The sequence below is a fragment of the Typopeltis vanoorti genome, chromosome 3, assembly GCF_054136105.1.
Source record: "Typopeltis vanoorti isolate ZY-2024b chromosome 3, IOZ_Tvanoo_1.0, whole genome shotgun sequence".
NCBI classification, from domain to species: Eukaryota; Metazoa; Arthropoda; class Arachnida; order Uropygi; family Thelyphonidae; genus Typopeltis; species Typopeltis vanoorti.
The window spans coordinates 3,818,921-3,838,950 of record NC_143551.1 but is presented as its reverse complement, the minus strand read 5'-3'; the positions used below and the strand labels follow the sequence as shown (position 1 = coordinate 3,838,950).

General features: G+C 35.8%; 1 protein-coding gene across 1 annotated transcript in view; it reads right to left on the bottom strand.

Annotated features, from left to right (window-relative positions):
* Window positions 1-14,017: 14,017 nt before the first annotated feature.
* Window positions 14,018-20,030, bottom strand: part of ATPsynF (ATP synthase, subunit F) — a 65,835-nt gene continuing 59,822 nt past the window's right edge. Inside the window, exon 4 of the mRNA XM_090415401.1 lies at window positions 14,018-14,201. Within this exon, the coding sequence (XP_090271527.1) occupies window positions 14,170-14,201 (32 nt within the window). The 3' untranslated portion in view covers window positions 14,018-14,169. The remainder of the gene's footprint in view (window positions 14,202-20,030) is intronic.

The following is a 20,030-nucleotide window of genomic DNA, read 5'->3' as shown; positions in this document are numbered from 1 at the left end:
TGCCTTTTGGTTTTTCTCTTTATGTAAACTAAAAAAAGCCCATTACCCAAACATTTGTAAACAAGATAACATTAATTCGAAAAAGAGGTTGTCATTTGCCAATAATCTTTTAGTGATGTCACCTCCAACTAATAGTGATAACTTCAGAGCAAAAAAAGTGTATGTTTGAGGGACACCAGCATATAATTAAATTATTCAGAAAAGCCATCACGACTCTGTTGTAAGAATTCCCACCCTTTAACAGGAAAGAAATACCCCAAAATGTATTGGTAAAGTAATACGGCCATCTATAGACAACCAAAGACAAAACATGATGACAATGAAGGATGTGTGTGTGTGTGTCACCCTGGGAAAATTCCAAGATATCTTATCTCAAAAACATCACCCACAATTTCATAGGCAAACCAAAACACCATGTGATATCACAGAGAGACATATGTTCCCCAGAAATTTCCAAACGCATAACGTCACGATTACTTATCTCTAAAATTTACCCACAATGTTACACACGAACCCAACACACTACGTGATGTCCCTAACAGAAGGGAGGGCCCCAGTGAAATTCCAAACATTCCAAAATTTATCTTATCACTATCCATCACCCATAATGCCATATGCAAACCATTTACTTATCTACAACTCATAACAATACGCATCCAACACACTGGCGTCGCTTCCCCTTTCACCATACCCCTATTTGGTTCATAATATCCCACTAATCACGACACGAATCCTTATCCACTAATATATCTTCCTTTTCCATTCAAAACAATTACGTCACTTATTTACAACCAACAATTACATCACTTATCTTCATCTGAAAACAACACACATACACGTCAAGATTCCTTATCTTATCTTGATCATGTCAGAAGTGTCCCACCAATCACGACACGATTCCTTATACACTAATATATCTCCCTTTTCCATTCAAAACAATAACGTCACTTATTTACAACTAACAAATGAAGTCACTTATCTACATCTGATAATAGCAAACATTCACGACACGATTCCTTATCTTATCTTGATCTTGTTCAAAGTTTCCTACGAATCACGACATGAATCCTTATCTCTAATCATCACCCATAATTCCATACGCGAACAAAACAAACAACATGACGTCACACACACACAGATGGTCCCCAGAAAAATTCGTAACATTCCAAACGCATGACGTTACACACACAATGACGTCACCATCTCAACAACCAATCACGTCACGATTCCTTATCTTATCTTGATCTTGTCAGAAGTGGCACCCATCTACTGATAGCAATCAATGGGAATTTTGGACCATTCTTTCTGTAGAAAAATGACTTGCCGTTTTGAGACTGTTTTGAGACATACGATGCTTCAGCTCATCAAATACTCCAGTTCATCCCAGACATATTTAATTGGGTTGAGATCAGGGCTCTCTGGAGGCCAGTCGAGTGTGGTTATGTGGTACCACAGAGGTCTGAGGTCAAAACCACTAAACATAGGACCATACCATCACACCGCCGATTCCGAATTTCATAGTTGGGGTTATGCACTCTGCTAAGAGATCGAATTTTATATTGAGACTTTTGAAGGCATGAGTAGATGATTTCGGCGAAGAAGAGATTTAGTACCAAAAGTCTCCGATAGGGGATATTTTGGCGCTGGTGGAGCCGAAAACAAACTGATAATTACATTAAAGGCAAATAAAGTGGAATAATAATATTTCGATGGTGTAAGGGACAGCCGCATCACTCATTCCAGCTGGATATGTGGCGCTTTACAATGATCATAATAATAATAATAATAATTATTAAACTAAAACAACAACTTGCCAGAGACACAGAAATTAATGTATTGATTGAACTCACAGAAAATAATGTTTTATTTATTACAATCAGGTCCCCTGGACCACACACGATTTTCAATGTGCTGACCTTTCTTGTGTACAACACACTGCATCCAGTACATGCTCTACAGCTGAACATAAGGAGTCGGATTGGATGTTCATAACAGCCCGTTTTATGTTCTCTTTCAAGACATGCAAGTTGGGAATGCCACCAGCATACACAACGGATTTCAAATACTCCCACAGCTAAACATCACATGGAGTGATGTCCGGGAATCGAGGCTGCCATGCTGTCGGAAAGAACTGACTCATAACCTTCTCATTACTGAAATGCTGGCGTAAAAGGCGCTCTAGTGAACGTTCAATGTGTGGCCATGCTCCATCCTGCACACAAATTATGGAGGCCAAACATTGTCTTTGCTGCAATGCAGGAATGACAAAATTTTCCAGCATTCGTGGATAAATCTCTCCAGTAATGGAGCAGGTTACAGGACCTGTAGGGGTAATACGCTCAAAAAAAGTGTCCTATTATGAAATCGGCTGTGAAGCTATTTGTGAAACTACACGGTTTCAGATGCCCAAATTCTGCAGTTGTGAGTGTTGACCGACTCATTCAGATAAAAATGAGCCTCATCACTCCACAATATTCTCCAAGGCCAATCATTGTCGACCTCCATATGGCAAGAAACGTTAGCGCGAAGGTCATGCATTTATCATAATCTGCGGTAGTTTGTGCTTGCACATGACTAAACTTATACGGATAGAAGTGAAGCATTTTCCATAAGATTTTCCAAACTGTAGCATAAGCCATATCAAGTTGGTGAGCTATGGCACGAGCGCTTGGACCAGTACTGGTCCTTGTGTCATCGAACACCGCAGTAGCAACGTCTGTTACTGTCTCTTCTTGCACTGCTTTCCATCCTCTGCCGGGTCTAAACTCCTAGTGATCCAGTTTCTTCAAACTTCTTAATCATAGCTCTCAGTGCTACAGCTGACATAAGACCTGTATGCAGGTTATGAAGCCTTCAAAATTCCCGAAGGGCCGCTACGGCATTGCACTGTTTAAGGTAAAACATCTTAACAAGTGAAGCACGCTGAGGCAAAGTAGGATGCATATTGAGCACAATTCGTCAGTCATTCGAATAACTGCCTGAATGTTCCCAATCCTTTTTAAGTGGAATTAGTGGTGCTGCTGTCACGTAGGCACAGTAAAATTTGCATAATCCTTTTTACCTGCATTTACTGTAAATATCTGACTGCGTTCGGCTCCGCCAGCGCCAAAATTTCCCCTATCGGCGACTTTTGGTACTAAATCTTTTTTTCATGGAATTCATCTCTCCGTGCCTTCAAAAGTCTCAATATAAAATTTGGTTTCATTCCATTTATTGGTTTTTAGCTACAGATGCCTCCAAAGAGGAAATGTTATTTTATGGCCACCCAGTATATATTTTGAAATTTATGTACATTTAATTATACAAATGATATTCTATCTTTTTCTTATTCGAATACAAATTCTATGCTATGCTTCTTCTTTATTATCATCATCATCATCATGCATATCAAGGATTTAGGCTTAACGTGGCCTGTTCCAGCCTTAGAAATCATCGTTGAATCGTTTAGGAGGACTCGTAGGAACCCTGTAACCCCTAAAGAGCGCATCGCAGGGTCACAGATAGGGGAGCCCACAGTGTATGTATGTGTACAAGTGTGTGTGTGTGTGTGTGTGTGTGTGTGTGTGTGTGTGTGTGTGTGTGTGTGTGTGTGTGTGTGTGTGTGTGTGTGTACATGGTGGGGTGGTCCGAATATACTGAAGGACTCGTGGACTAACAGGGCCATAAGGGGAAATCATCTTGATTGTAAGGGAAGCGGCACTCCCATGGACCCCTAGCTGGATCTATCCTCTTCTTTCCTATGAAGAAGATCCACTCATTTTAATCTTTCCTAGAAGGCCTGTTCAGCCAACTCTTCTTATTTTATGACCTTATGCTATTAGGGTACACGAGGGCCATGGGGTATTTCCATTTCTGGCCTTACAACTATGTCCCCCTCTATAAGCCTTTACTATAATTCTACTCTATTCTACTATAATCTACTCTTTCCCCTTCAATATACACTGTTCCTCCTATGGTTCTTTTTTATGAACTGGTCAATAACATCATAAAAAGTTGCTTGTAACTTAATTTTCCCAATAACACACACTGGCTGAAGCTCACTGGCTAGAGCTACTTTGACTGCATATAGCCCTGTGTTTAAGACGACGTAAAGGGAGCGGAAATGGCTATGCGCGCGCATAAAATCACAGTGCTGCAGTGAGGACCTGGAAGCTCCTACAACCGAGAAAGCCAAGGCAACTTTGTCTAGGCGAGCAAGCATCGGCCTTCGGTACACAACACAAAGCTCAATTATTGCCGCGCAAGCTTAAGACGTCTTCTGTCTACAAAAATAAAAGCCTAAATGGAATGCTTATAAATGCGTGCATTTATTAACAAATAAATATTACTTCTTTCTCAAAGGAGTGAGCTTGCACAGCAAGAATGGTGAATTAGCCCCTGGTTAAAACCAATCATCTTCAAATGTAAAACTCAACCTAAGATAAAATTTCCTTCATGTTTTTTTTTGCAAATTTTCATTAAAAAGAATGGATGGACGAAAATCGTGTGAAATAATGGATAAATAATATGTGGAACACGTGACCAGGCAGTATAATGAAGAAATGCAGTTTATCAGTATGGGACGTTTTGTAGTCATTTAATTGAGAATACTTTCTTCTAGATAAAAATAACACAAAAATTGCTGTTATATAGAAGTTAAACCAGGTGGTTTAACTTCTATATTGCAACCACTAGATGCGTGCTTGAACAAACCATTTAAAGATCGCGAGTAGAGTGGAATTGTAAAACTCGAGTAGCTTAGAATTACCAATGCATTTTACAATTTTACATCGATTTTTACAGAGGTCAAGTCTCATGACCTCTGTAAAAATCTAAAGTCTCAAGTCAAATGAGAACTGTTACAAAAATAACCTTGTTTTTTTCTCTATGTATTATATGTTAAATATTACTGCAAATAATCCTATGGCAACTGATTGTATTTACTGTTTTAACTAAAGTTTCTAGAATGTCAAAAACAAACGCAATGCTTTGCAATCGGAACTTTGTATAATAGCTAAGTATAAGAGCACAAGAAAGTTGTTTACGATTAAATGTGTGAGAAAGTTGTTTGCGAGCTCTGCGCATGAACACCTTCAAAGTTAGTATCAAAGAGATCCGCTAGTTTCAGAGAAGTTTCTGCTGCCCGACAAGACAAGGAAAAAAGAGTGCATGGAGGAGATAAAAGAACAGGCCGGCCTTAACGAAAAGATCAAGAACTGCCGATTTCTTCGGGGTTTACAACCCTTCGTGCAAGGTCCTGTGAAGGGGAAAATAAAACGGGACTGAGCCAATCATCGTCGGGAGAGTCCAGTTGCCGAGATAGGAGAGGCGAGGCACAGTTATCGAGAAGGGAGGCAAGCCACAGTTACCTAGAGGAGAGGAAAGCGCTGTTACCAAAGCCAGCCAGAGGCAGTCAGCAGAGAACCAGAAGCAGTTTGACCCAGAGGACCAGACTTTAAGGTGAACCCATGTCAGAGAAAAATTTGGGAGAACAGCTGATGTAAATAAGCCAAGTGCCGGTCGGATGTCCTAATGCTGCGGGAAGTCAATCAAAGCCAAAAGCCGCAGAGTGATCTTCAAACCTGTATGCTGAAACTTCTTGCCTGAACTTTTGAGTACTAGAAAGATTGCAGTGCAGGACCTGCCAAATTTTTCGACGATGCTCCCCTGAAACAAGAATATCCAGACAGAAACCTAAGGCCTGTGATGAAAGAAAAACCATAGTGACTCTGATGCAGGACCTTTGGAAGGTGTCGTAACAAAGAGCCTCTGTAAGTGTATTATATCCTTTAATTACATTCTTTTTGTAATCTAAGAGATATGTCATAGATGGACTGATAAGAAATAGTAATAAGAAATATGTATAAGAGAGTCCTCTGATTTGTTGTTAACTGGAATATAAATTGTAAGATAACTTGCCATAGCTAGCTAATCTCTTTAGGAGTAAATTAATCTCAGCAATTTGATTTTTTAAGCAGAGAAATAAGAGTAAATATATTGTATAGTCATTCAATATTGAAAAGGGAAAGTTTGTTTCTTTATACCAAAAGTATAAGGATAGGTAGAGAGAGAGAGAGAAACCTCCTTATCGCTTATTTAATGTACTTTGTTTTTATTGTAAATAAAATGTGTTTTAATTATATGTCAATAGAGTGCCACCTGATTGTTTATTTTACAATGCACTATTCCTTAAAAATTCGCGAACTTAAGAGCGGGAAACCAAGTAAGATAGCCGAAGCGTACAGTTAAATGCAAGTAGACCACGACTGTTTCTGTAAAGTTTTACTGAAGGAATTTGTGTTAGAGAGAGAGAAATGAACCGGCTGTATTACTGAGTTTTATGCCATTTAAAAGATACTGGTGGCGCAGTCTTATCAAATAAATTTTCTAGCTTCCATTGGCATAAAACTCGTAGTGCAAAACATAGATAAATTAAGTATGCAATAGTAAGAAGGAATGGTATGAATAAGAAAGGAATAAATATAAATAACAAGAAATAGCGAAACAGTTTATGGAATTGGATGTTGACTGGTGAAAAACCATTTACAAACGGTGGATCTATGCGCGCGCGCTGCATCACTTGATATATCGTGCAATTTTGTGATCCAAGCATGGAATAAAGTAGATACTGTAATAAAATCATTTAAAAAGTGTGGTATCTCTAATCTTATGGATGGTACTGAAGATGATCCGTTGTGTGACACTGATGAAGATGAAAACGAAATCAATTCACCGAATTCGAACTGGGATGCATATGATGATCATTTAAACGATGAATCTGAAGAACTATTTTCAACAGATGAAGAAAATTAACATGAAAATTAACAATTTTCATGTTAATCTCAATTAACATGAAAATTGAGGTTAATAAAACCTCAATTAATAATTATTATTTGTTTATTAAGATGTATCTATTAAAATATTTTAAATAAATTTATGTAACAAAAAATTAATCTGATTTGTTTATAAACACTGCCTATTTTCTTAAATAACGATGTATTGTAACTACCTAAATCTTCATCCAATAAATTAAACTTCCGTTTTTATACTCGCCGTATAAGACAACCCATGATTTCGAGGGGTTTTCTGTAGTATTTCAGAGTCATCTTATACGCCGACATATACGGTATTTGTTAAGCTTAGGGCAGCGACAAAGATAGCGACACTGCTCAGCCATTTATGCCTTCATAAATAGTCTTGGTTCAGCTATTTCTGCTAGCTATGAGCAGAGATTGAACTGCCCAGTCTCCATACGTTAGGGATAAAAAGGACTCGCTTATCCTCCTATAAGGGAATGAAAGGTGTTAGCCAATTTTTTTTAATATAAATATTAACCATGATGGAGTGTAGACCTGCATAATAACATACGATACATGGAAACACTTCATACTTGCAGTTGACTGAAAATTTTACAAAAACAAATAATGTAACAAATAGTGATACCTTCTCAGGGTAAATACATTAGCATATTTTATAAATATTATTTAAAATGATGTATATATTTATTTGCTGGTTTAATGTCTCAATGGAAAGGAAGTATGCATCGATGATGCTAGGCTGTGAAATTAAAGACCTACGTTCATTTCTAGTCGCCAACTAGAGGAACTTTTTCTAAGAATTTTTACTATTTCTGACATTCAAACTCTAGCACAGTCAAGCGAGTTCTTCCTCCCATGAACTCAATAAACTCAGCATTATTTTAGACAATACCATATTATATTAGCGTCAGGGACTATGAGATGGCAGCAATAATTTGTCATCTCAAGTTGTGCACCATCACTCCACTCAGGGTATATGTCAGGAACTTGATGTATACCGCCAACAGCCTTGACAGTTCCACTTACCACATACTTAGACTCCATCCAGACAAGAAGTAGCAATTCGTGTCTAAGGGAAGAAATTTACCAGTATTTGAATGAGTTTAGTGTTATTAATGGAAAAAATTAATAACAAATGTTATTACATTTGTTAGAACTAAGAAAAAAAAAATTACATATTCACTTGCACTGATTATGTAAGCAATGTAATTACTACTTACAAGACAAATCTGACTATTTTATGTAATGCCAGCAACAGTACAGATTGCTATAACAGATATACTCGTGTAAAACTTTTTTTTTCCAATCTCATACTACATTCAGTTCAATTATCAAGTTGAAGACATCTATAAACAAGCTGCCTGGTTCTTAAGATACTTCAAATATAAATGCTGTTTTTCTTGGCATCTTAAATTTAATTTATAAATAAATGAAAAAACTTTAAACCATAAATAGATGCCATCCGGTTACATGTTAAAATTACATGGGATAAAATTACACTGCCAAAATTACACAAGGATGAAATTATATATAGATAAAAATACACTAAGAAAAATTACACAAATTTGAATATTCACACCGAAGTTTTTTACTTTATAATTTTTAAATTTTTATGATGAATTTTATATTTATTTTCAGATAAGATTCCGTTAATTTTGTAATACTTTATAAGACCTACCTGTTAACTTTAATTCGATTAAAATATTATTGATATTTTGTTGTCAAATTAAACACATAAAAAAAAAATCAGCTAACGCCTTTTTATTCCGGTATATATAGGGAGTAGGCAAGGACGTTTTTAGCCCTAACTTTTGGAGACTGAGAGGGCAGTTCAATCTCCACTGGTACCCAATCAGAGATAGCTGGCCCAAGGCTATCACTAATTAAGTGGCACGCAGTGAAGAGTGACGGCTCAACAAGTGCCGCCATCTCGTGGTCCCCAACCCTAACACTCATATTTAATGTCTGAAATAATGTTGGTTCTACGGTCGAGTTTGAGTTTCTGGGAGAAAAAATCCATTTGCCCATGCCAGAGATCGACTAACTCGGGAACCGGTCGAAAAAAGGCTTGGAAAAATTTCCTCTAGTCGCCGACTATACTCGAAACCAAGTCTTCCTTCGTGCGGTCAAGCGCCGTGGTATGCAAACGCCACATCCACTGAACTACACAGGCTCTTAATTAAACACAAACTTTCTTAATATTGCAAAAGTTACTTTTATTTCAAAAAATAATAAAAAAAACAAACACTAAGTCATATTAAGCTATACAACGTAAAAAATTCAATCGTCTATTAGAGTCGTAATTTTGTACAATATTTGAAATACGTTGTTTTAACGAAATGTACCCACGACGTCCTGGGTTTCGTTGACCAGTTAAATGCTGCAAATAGTTTGTATGTTGTAAAGATAATTCTTTAACAATGTTACCAAAAATTTCCCAACAGTTGGACGGGAACATTGAAAGAGCGACTGAAGTATATAGTGCCATCCTGCGATACAATTTGTAGTTCTAGCTATAGTTGGCTGCATATGGTTCCAAGTAGAAATATTGAATAGAGGTTGTCTATAAGTGCCGTTCCTGAGCTGTCGCCCTCGAATATATGTACGTTCGAAGTAAAGGAGAACTTGCTCGATTTGTTCATTATATTCGTCTAAATTAGAGAACAGATCAGCAACTTCTAAAAATGTTTCTAACACTTCTTCTGGTAAAAGTGCAAGTGATTGTAACATTTTAATGTGTACTGCAAATGACTGATTGGATTCATAGAGATTTCAGTCCACATTCATTTACTTTGCATATAATAGATTGTGATAAGTGGAAAAAGCAGCCACCAATTTCGATGTTTTCAAACACAGTGTGGAAAGCATTCATTGCTGCTGTTTCAAAATCGGTCAAAATTTTTCGTGGTCGAGCTTGAGAAATTTTCTCCAGTAACATGTTCAGCATCTTCACATATATTTCCTTTTTCCTAGTAGAAGAGCCAGTAGACAAGAAAAGCGATGCCTGAATCATATTGGACATGGATACTATATAACTGATAACATATTTCTGGAACCACTTTAAATGTTGTACCATCTGCTAGCCAAAAATCATTAACTACAAGTTGATCTAGAAGAGTCTTGTGACAAATTAGTATTATACGTTCTGGATCTTCTGCCCCGGAATCATGAATAATCAATTTAGAATACTCTGGAATTTCAAAATTTTTATCTGAATTTGACGGGAAGTTTCCGATTGTTTTAGGTATGGATCTATTTAATTGCCTCGTCATGGAGCTCCTCTTTGGTAGGCACATTTTTAATCCGTCTGATACAATCACTAAACTGTTAGCTATAATTGTACAAGACATTGCACCTGGATTCGACATTTTTCTTTTCATTTGATTTGCAAGTTGATGAGCTTCAGATTCAAGTCCTATTAACACGAGTGTTCTGAAGACTGACAGATAATCTTGTCATCACACGTATGGAGCAGCGATAGACAATGTAAACTTCTCAACTTTGCACAATGCCAATGAATAGTTCCGATAGCAGTTTCACGGTGATGAAGAAACTTAAATCCTTTGTAAATTATAATTTGATCATCTATATTACTAACGCCGTACTCAAAATCAGCCATGGGTAAATTAAAAATTAATTTAAAAAATTAATCACGAAATTTATTACGTCGCACGTTGTATTACGAGTCACTGAACTAGAACTGAAGAATGAAAGACAAAAATTTACTTATATACCTTCCCCAAACAATTAGAAATTCTTGAGCAGTTCATGGTGATTAACATTTGTCGATTGGTTTTACCTTAGGAAATTATTTCTTGTAAATCTGAGGTAAGTACTAATTATGGTAGCTAATCACTGCATCATTTTGAGTTTCCAACACAACCACCTCCCACCTCCCCTTGCCCAAATCTGCACTAGTGATTTACCTCTTGCTGGTTATAAAGTTTGTACAATTTTTGGTAAATTTTATTTATGTGTAATTTTTTTCTTAGTGTATTTTTATCTGTGTAATTTTTGCAGCACAATTTTATCCTGACACGATGCCATCCCCACCTTCCAAAAATATTTGGGTGTCTAATTAATAATCTAATGTAATAAATTAGAATTAGTAAAATGTAATTTTTAGCCCACAGGTTGGAATAAGAGCAGCTCCATTATATAAAAGCTTACTATTTTGTTGGAGCCATACGATACCAGAAAATCCTAAATGAGACCAATTTGGTGTTGGTCTTGTACACTCCGGTATCTTTTTATGCGGGGCATATTTCATGCAAATTCGGGGTTTCCCCATTGTACATAATTAACAGCATGTTGCAGCGCATTCAGGCGTAACATAACATGTAAGCAGTGAGTGTCCATGAAGTTTAATTTTGCATGTTTGTCTTTTCATTATCATAAGCTAATTTGATTTTTTTTTAATTTATATTTTATTAATATTTAATTTGGCCCAATGGAGAAAAAAAGCACCAAAGAAATTTTTTTTTTAGAAATAAAAATTGCAATTTTGGATCACTTAGCAAAAGGAGAGGGATCTACAGCGATTGGTAAACATTTTAATCTAGGCAAATCTACTGTAAGAGCAATTAAAAAGATTGAAGTCACAAGAAAATCGGTCATTTTTGGCACAAAACTATGCCAAATTATCATTGTACTCAAGAGCTTTATTAGAAAAAAACGGAATGAGCACTCGTAATTTGGATTGAAGAATTAACCTTGACTTTTTGAAATTTAATTAAACAAAAAGCTCTTCAGTTTTATGAACAGATGAAGCAATTGGAGCCGTTTACTTCTGCTTCCCAGGGCTGATAAAGAATTTTCGGCTAGCTAACCGGATTTTTAAAAAGGAATGCATTTCATAACATGAAGATTACAGGCAAGGTTGCAGCGGCAGATGAAGAAGCAAACATTTTCAAGAGAAGTTAGCCAAAAATTATTGAAAATGGCGGATACTGTCCCGATCAAGTTTCAAACGCTGACAAAATGATTGTTTTAGAAGAAAATGCCTAGTTGAACTTACATCACACAGTCGGAGAAAAAAGCAAGCAGAGATCGAATGTTGTTACTTTGTAGCAAGGCATCAGGGGATCGAATGTTGAAACCCTTCCTAGTAAATCGATCTCTAAGACCACGTGCTCTAAAAGGCAAAGATCTAAAACAGCTGCCGGTACATTGGATGGCTAATACAAAGGCCTAGGTAATAAGTGCTGTATTTACTGAATGGTTCAATAATTGCTTTGTACCAGAAATGGAAACATATATGAAAAAAGCTCTAAATTTTATTTTGTTAATTGTTGACAATGCACCAAGTCATCTGCATTTAGAACATCCAAATGTGTAGATAGTGTTTTTTCCACCCAATTACAACAAGCATTATTCAGCCATTAGATCAAGGCATAATTGCTAGTTTTAAAAAATATTACGTTAGGCACTTTTCAATTTATATTGGATAAACTAGAAAATTAATCAACAGTAACTGACTTTTTGAAAAAATTTTCTATTTTGAACTGTTTTCATCATGTTGCATCTACTATCGCTGAAATAAGAATACAAACTTTAAATGCCTGCTGGAAAGTAACTTGGCCTGGATGTGTTGCAAACAGTGCAACCATTCAAACATCTGTTATCAGCTGAAATCATTACTTTGGCACATGAAATTAGTGGTTTTGATACATTTAAGCAGAATGATGTAGACGAATTGCTTGTGGATGCCATAAGTGACGATATTATTGGATATCGATTAACTTTAGATATCTTCAAAGATCCATCAAACGATAGTGAAGCAGAAGAAAAACCTGTGCCCTTCACTGCAAATATAATTCGAGGTCTTGAACTGTGAAGTAAATCGGAAAATCATTTTATTGTTAATAACACAAATTCTGAACGAGAGCCTTTAAATTCTAACATGAGCTGAAGAACTGTATTTATGGATATCGCAAGCTGTATAAAAAATTAGTAAAATCATCATCGCAAATGTAATCACTGATTACATTGTCAAAAGAAAAAAATTAGCACAGAACGGGGGTGACGCTAATTGTTTGTGAAGACCCATTGCCTTTACCATACAGATCTGATGTGCTGACTATCTCCTGGTGATGAAAGTGGTTTCGCATCAGTTTGCAAACGTTGCCGAATATTGTCTAATAGCAACGATAATTCTGATGAAAAAATGTAAAAAAAAAAAGTTACTTTTTAATAATATTAAATGAATAAAGCTTTAAAACAAACTTAGGCATTTTTATTTTCCTGAATTTTTATAAACTTTTTATGCGATTTTAAGTTTATTTTAATTCATTGCTTCGGTTTTAGAAAATTATGGAACATATCCCTAATTTTTTAACATAAGTTAGATCTTTTTTTTGTACCGTTTTTTAAAATGCAGTTTTCTGTGGAACATATCTACCGCATAAAAAGAGACCCGACTGTATATGGAACTTTTACAAGCCATTCAGGATTTCCAGTATATAAGGTATGAGTCTCAGCCCAAACAGTGAACTGTGCACATACACTGCTTGGAAAGAAGTCAACGGAAACCTCCAAAGGCAAGGTGAATCATAATTTATCAAGTCATTTTTTGTAGCTGGTATAAATTGAAGGAATATGATACTCCCAAATCAGTGCAACTGGGTGAAATGGAATAAGTGGGGAAAAAAAAAGGATAAGGGAATTGGAGTTTGAAAGGGGCATTGTCATACGACACCATGTTGCAGGCCTATCTGTTTGGCAAATTATTAACAAATTAGGTCATCCCAAGTCAACAATCAGTGATACCATATTGAGATGGAAGTGTAGACAGTCAACTGCAAATACCCTCACACAACCATAGGGTGCTACGGAGGATATGTAAAAACTGGCATTCATTAGCCAACACGTTGAATGCAGAGTTCTGAGCATCGACTGGAACACAAATCTTTCCAAAAACATCCAGAAATTAGGCTCACATGGTAGGACTGTTATATGAAAGCCTCACATTAACTGAACCAACATGTAGCATCATCTTCAGTGGTGTAGAGCATGTACAGTGGGATGAGGAAGCTTGGAAAGCCATGTCAGGAGTAATAACTTGCTACACCCTCTACCGAGCAGATGAAATGGGTGTGACAGATGCCCATTGAATGTTTCTTACCAAAGTGCGTAACCCCAACCATGAAATTCAGACTTCTTTTCAAGCAGTGTATTATTTGGATGCAAATGGTATAAGAAACCATTAAATGACAAACAGCAATGTTTTGATGTTTTATTAATATATATGATTAATAATTTTACATTTTGTTTCCTCTGGGCTACAAAAATCCAATCCATGGCCCCTGTCTATATATTATATTTACTGCACTAAAGATCACCACTATATAGGTTGCTTTCTAATTTGCAGTCTTCACCAATGGTGTTTAACTACTCTATGCTGAGCTGTAAAAGACAAGATTAAAATATATTGTAATACTTTTCAGATTTAACAATTTACTCTTATTCATATATTTAACAATCAAAACAAAATTAATATTATTAATTAAAGTAATGACAAAAATGTTTATTATTATTATTACAAGCTAGTGTTCTTTTTAACAGTTCTTTTATTTGATAACTTTTACCTTAGCAATTTGGTCCTTATTCTGGCTCATATTTTGATGAATTTCAATTTAGCATCTTCAGAGCACAAAATAGCATGTTATAGTTTGCATGTTACAATGAGTAAGTGAAACAATTCAAAGTGTAATGGACAAAAGATCTAGTCTTAATTTGTTACCCTCTGATGTAAAAAAAAAAAAAAAATATATATATATATATATATATATATATATATACAGGGTGTTCGGGATAAATTTGACATATTTATAATTAATTATATTTTTCCGTAAGTTACATGTATTAACACACACTTCTCTTCATTTAAAAGTTTGGACCCTTCTTCATTCATATACAAGATGTCAGAAAGGATGGATAGCTGGAACCCACCTGAATCATGGAAGAGAATAACTTGTATCATGATGATTCGTGCCCGCCATCAAAATAAGGATATTACGACTGCTGCCCAATGCTCCCTGAATACAGTAAAAACAATCAGGCATGAACTAGAGACTTGCAATGGTGACTACGAGGATGTAGCAAGAAGAAAGATCCCTAGCAGACGATCTGATTGCGTTCGTACAGCAGAATTCCTCGCAAATCTGCAGGAACAGGTGTTGAAGAACCCTGGCATTGGAATTCGGGCTTTGTTCGTGGAGTTGCTAACTGTAGTCAAGCCCTGGATAACAAGGGTAGCCAATGGTAGGCCGTATGTATGGCAGCAGGATTCGGCCCCTTGCCACACCTCTGGGAAAAGTCAAAAATGGTTGTCTGAAAATTTCTACGACTTCACCAGTCCAAATGTTTGGCCTCCAAACTCCCCAGACCTTAACCCCATGGATTATTTTGTATGGGGCGCAGTTGAAAAAGACACCAATCGCGCTTCCAGTAATACAAAAGCCCAGTTAATGGATAAAATTAAAACAGTTTTTGCGGCCCTTCCCAGGGAGACTGTAGCATCAGCTTGTTCGAGGTTCCGAAGCAGAATTGAAGCTGTGATCGATGCTAATGGTGGTTATTTTGAGTAAATCTTGTTGATAGTATTGTAATTAACTCTGCCTGTAATGTTTTTTTGTCAATTCATTAAATTTAATAGATACAAAGAAGATTTTCTTTTTCCTTACGAAACTGTCAAATTTATCCCGAACACCCTGTATATATATATATATATTAAAGCTACATAGGAGTTGATCTTAAGATAATAGTCTCCAAATTTTTGAAAATTAATGCAACCATACTTGTTCTTTTTTTTTTTTTATAAAATAGTTCGTTTGGTGTTGTTAATACTATTAAAATAAGTTACAAATAACATTCAACATCTAAGCTTGTCTATTAGATTGAATTTGGTTCTTATCTATTCACTATAACTCTAGCTCAATGACTTATTTGCAGCAGATTTCTATTAATACAATACTCTGCCTGCAGTATCCTCCATCCAAAATATTGTGTAAAGACATCAAAACATGATGACTTTACACTTGACAAAACTGAAACACATCACTAATATTAACCAGTATACATAAGGAATTCTGAATCAGCTATATCCCTTATTCTCCCTAATAGCAGCATCATTATCAGCAGCAATGCAACTGGTTAGCACCTCCAGACTACTGCCAATATTATTAATATATGAGTTAAACAGCAATCAGCAAAGGCCTGAGTACAGAACGAAGCACACCACTGGTCACACTCCTCCTTTAGACTCAGCACCTCCCTATATCACTTGCTGATACTTATCAGTCAGACACTCCTATGCATTTTGTATATCCAGATGATGGATTTTGCATAACCTCTCATACAAAAGCCTGTCAAATGCCTTGGCAAAATCTAGAAGTACTATGACAAATCAATTCCCATACACAACAAAACATGAACAGATTGGGAGACTGGTAAAGGAAGACCTACCCATAAAAAATTAAGCTGATCATACCAAAGATACCAATTACATTATGAAAATTATGGAACCAGCTACCATGTTGGAGTAAAACTTTAGTTTAATATAAGCCAAAATAAACACTCGATGTTTCGACCTTCACATTAACCACCTTATCAAATACGCATCCTCATACACTTCGTATCCATCGTATATTTCAATGTAATATCAGTGGTTACAATTTTAATATGCACTTTGCATCCATGATAACCTTGACGTCTACAGACGTCTTGGCCAGTAGCGTGGTTAAGGTCATCATCTGGAGAATACGCATATATACAAAGAAACAAGCTGTACAACAATCTACATGGTATGCTAAAGTTACTAATCAACCATTAAAACTATTGGCCTGACTTTTGGTGTAAAAAAAGTATTTATTTTGGTTTATATTAAACTAAAGTTTCACTCTAATGCGGTAGCTGGTTCCATTTTCATAATGTATTCTGATCACCGTGTAAGCATGAAGGACATGAAATATACCAATTAATTGGTCTAAAATTTGCTACATCGTTTCAAACTCCACCTTTGTATAATGGAATTATCATGTTTTACAACCCTTTAGGAATTATGAACGTGCTAAGATTCAAGTTGAATAATCAGCTCAGGAGCACTGCTCTCTTGCACATCAGCACATCCATGCCCCTATCCCATTCAGTCCAAATCAATTCAAATGCATCTGAATCAATCATCTCTGGCAACAGTTTCAATATCCTTAAGTGAACAATTAAAAACTGTCATTTCTAGTCCATATAACGCTTTTCTACCATCCATATTTACTAAACGTTCTTACAAAGAATGACTGATTCTTCATCAGTCATTCTTCCTTCCACTTGCTACACAGTGATAAGATTCTCTTTGATTTCCCTTAGACTGTTTGGCTAGCGATTGGTACGGTACAAAGTGCCTTAGACGATAAAAATATAAGATCTGATAATGTTGAAGTCTTGACAAGTAACAGACTGATTTGGAGAAAAATTGTAGATAAGAAGTTAGTAATGATGTAAATTTTTCATGTAGTACTGTCATATCCTGTACACCCCCTTGAGGGTATATGGCAGGAATTTGATGATGATGTTTGGCTACCTTCTATTTATAATCGAAATTTAGCCATAGCCAGTACTTGCCAGACCTACTCTTTATAGTACTCCTGAATCTCATCATCACTCTTCTCACCATATTGCACCCAGAACACTTTTTATGCAGACCGCACTCAAAAGCATTATGCAAAGTGTGATTTGTTCTAACTGGGGGATGAAGTCTGACAGTTCCCTTCATACACCCTGTAAACACTTCTCATGCCAAGGCATTGCTTCAAGTTGCCTATATATAATCACCTGACTTAATTCCATACATACTTCTTATTCAAAGCACTCACATACACTGTCATTTTCCAAGTCAATACTGCATGACACCTATCACTATATGGAGGCATACAGTAGCGTCATTCACTAACAGATTTTTCAAATGTTCTTATGAGTCCCAACACCTGCTGCTTAAAGCAGTTATCCCTCAGTAATTCTATAAATTGCCTTTCCTTACTTGTCCTTCCAGTCTTATACACCCTTGAGATACCAATGATAGTCCATGTATCCATAAGATCAATCTGTCTATGCTGTTCACAATCCTCTTCAAATGCTTCTGGTCTTTCCTTTTTTAAAAATGATGGAAACTACAATGTAGTAAAACTCCAGTTTAATATAAATCACCCAAGGAAACAGGGGTGTACAGAGGATTTGAAACAGGAAGTGATCCCTATTTAGCTTTGGATATGACAAAATTCAATTTCATATTGAAAATAAGTGTGTCAGAAAGTATTAAAATGAATGAAATTTGAATATCATTCAGAGGTGAACTGCACACTCAACTATTACACAAGGAAAAAAAAAAAAGTAAAAAGTTTGAAAACAAAAACCAAACCTTGGCAAACAATGAAGAAATCAATGATTGATTCAGCCAGAAATGTGTGGTGAGGTTGTCTAAGGACAGAAAAAAATGAGAACACCATGGTGAGCCCAGGAAGTCAATGAGATGGTCAAAGAAAAGAAGAAAGCATATCAAAAGTTCCTTGTAAGTAAGTCAGCTAGTGGTCTTAGAGAATATAGAGAAAAAATGTAAAAAAACAAAGCACTGTGTAAAAGTAGCTAAACAAAAAGTCAAATGAAGACTATGGTAAGAACATAGAAAATAAATATCAGGAAGGTGGGAAAATATTCTGGAGGCTATTGAAAAATCTCACAAATGGAGGAAAGAGTACAGTACTTTAAAAGAAATCTGAGATGATAATGGTTACATGAAAACTGAAGATAAAGATATTCAAGATGCCTGGAATAATTATTTTGAAAGATTGCTAAATGAAACAAGCAGTGTCAGCACAGTGATATAAAACTTCCAACAAGAATGCAGTCATACTTGAAGTAGAAAAATCTATCAAAAACCTGAAATGTGACAGGAGCTGAAGTAGATGAAATTCAACCACAAATGCTCAAATATGGAGGTATAAAAGTTTTACAATGGCTGCAGTGCATAATTCAGAAGGCATGGTCAGACCCAAATTCCAGATGATTGGAGTAGAGCTGTCCAAGCACACATCTATAAAATGGGAAATAAAACTGAATGTGAGAATTGCAGAAGTATTTTGCTACTGAGTGTTCCTAGTAAGATTTAAGCAAGTATACTTGAGAAACTACTAAATAAAATTGTGGAAGAGAAGCTTGTGAAGAACAAGCCAGATTCACACCAAACAGAGATTTTCAGGATCAGATTTTCACTATAAGACAAATAGTTGAGAAATCTTGGGAATATAAAATAAGGATTTGTATTTAAGTTTTGTAGAGCTGAAAAGGCATATGACAAGGTGCCAAGAGGAAAACTCATCAAAGCATTACAATTATATGGTGTTAATGGGACATTATAAGAATTATGTAGTCCCCTTGAGGGTACATGTCAGGAATTTGATGATGAAGTTGTAAGTCAGCAGTTAGAATTGAAAGAGGTACAGGAAGAGATGGTTTGATGTTAAATCGGGTGTGCAACAAGGGTGCACATTATCTCAACTATTATTCATTATCTATATGGATCACATTATGAAGGCAAGTGGTATTAAATCTGAAATCAAAATTGGTGATGTTACTCCCAGCTCTTTGGTTTATGCAGATGGTGTTATACTTCTGAATAAATCCAGTACAAATCTACAAGATTCCCTGACTAAAATGAATAAATTGTTGTAATAAATTTGTTCTGAAAATCAATAATAAAAAGACAAAGACAATGAAAATAGGCAGAAACATTGAAAACCTCAGCTGTATTCTGAATGGTGAAAAACATTTCAGCTATTTAGGCACTCTTTTTGGTGGAGATGACAAATTGAATAAAAGAGAAACTAGTCAAGATACTAAACTAGCTGTATACAAGACAGCGTTCAAACCAGAACTATGGGGGGGGGGGTCCGCTCCAGACGGCACTTTGAACCTTTTTGAACTTTTGCAGTTAATTCCTAAAATACAGTTTCGAGAACTCATTTCCAAATATTGTAATACTACTGCGAATTTTCCTCACAATTGCTGTAAGTGATGCTAGTTGTGAGAGGAGTTTTTCTAAATAAAATTGATTAAGAATTACCTATATTACTATGAAATAGACTTTGCCAATGTCATAGACGATTTTGCTAACAAAAAGCAAGAAAAATAACATTTTAGAATGTTGAAATTAAAGTTTTACTTCAGAAAGAAAAATAGTATTTT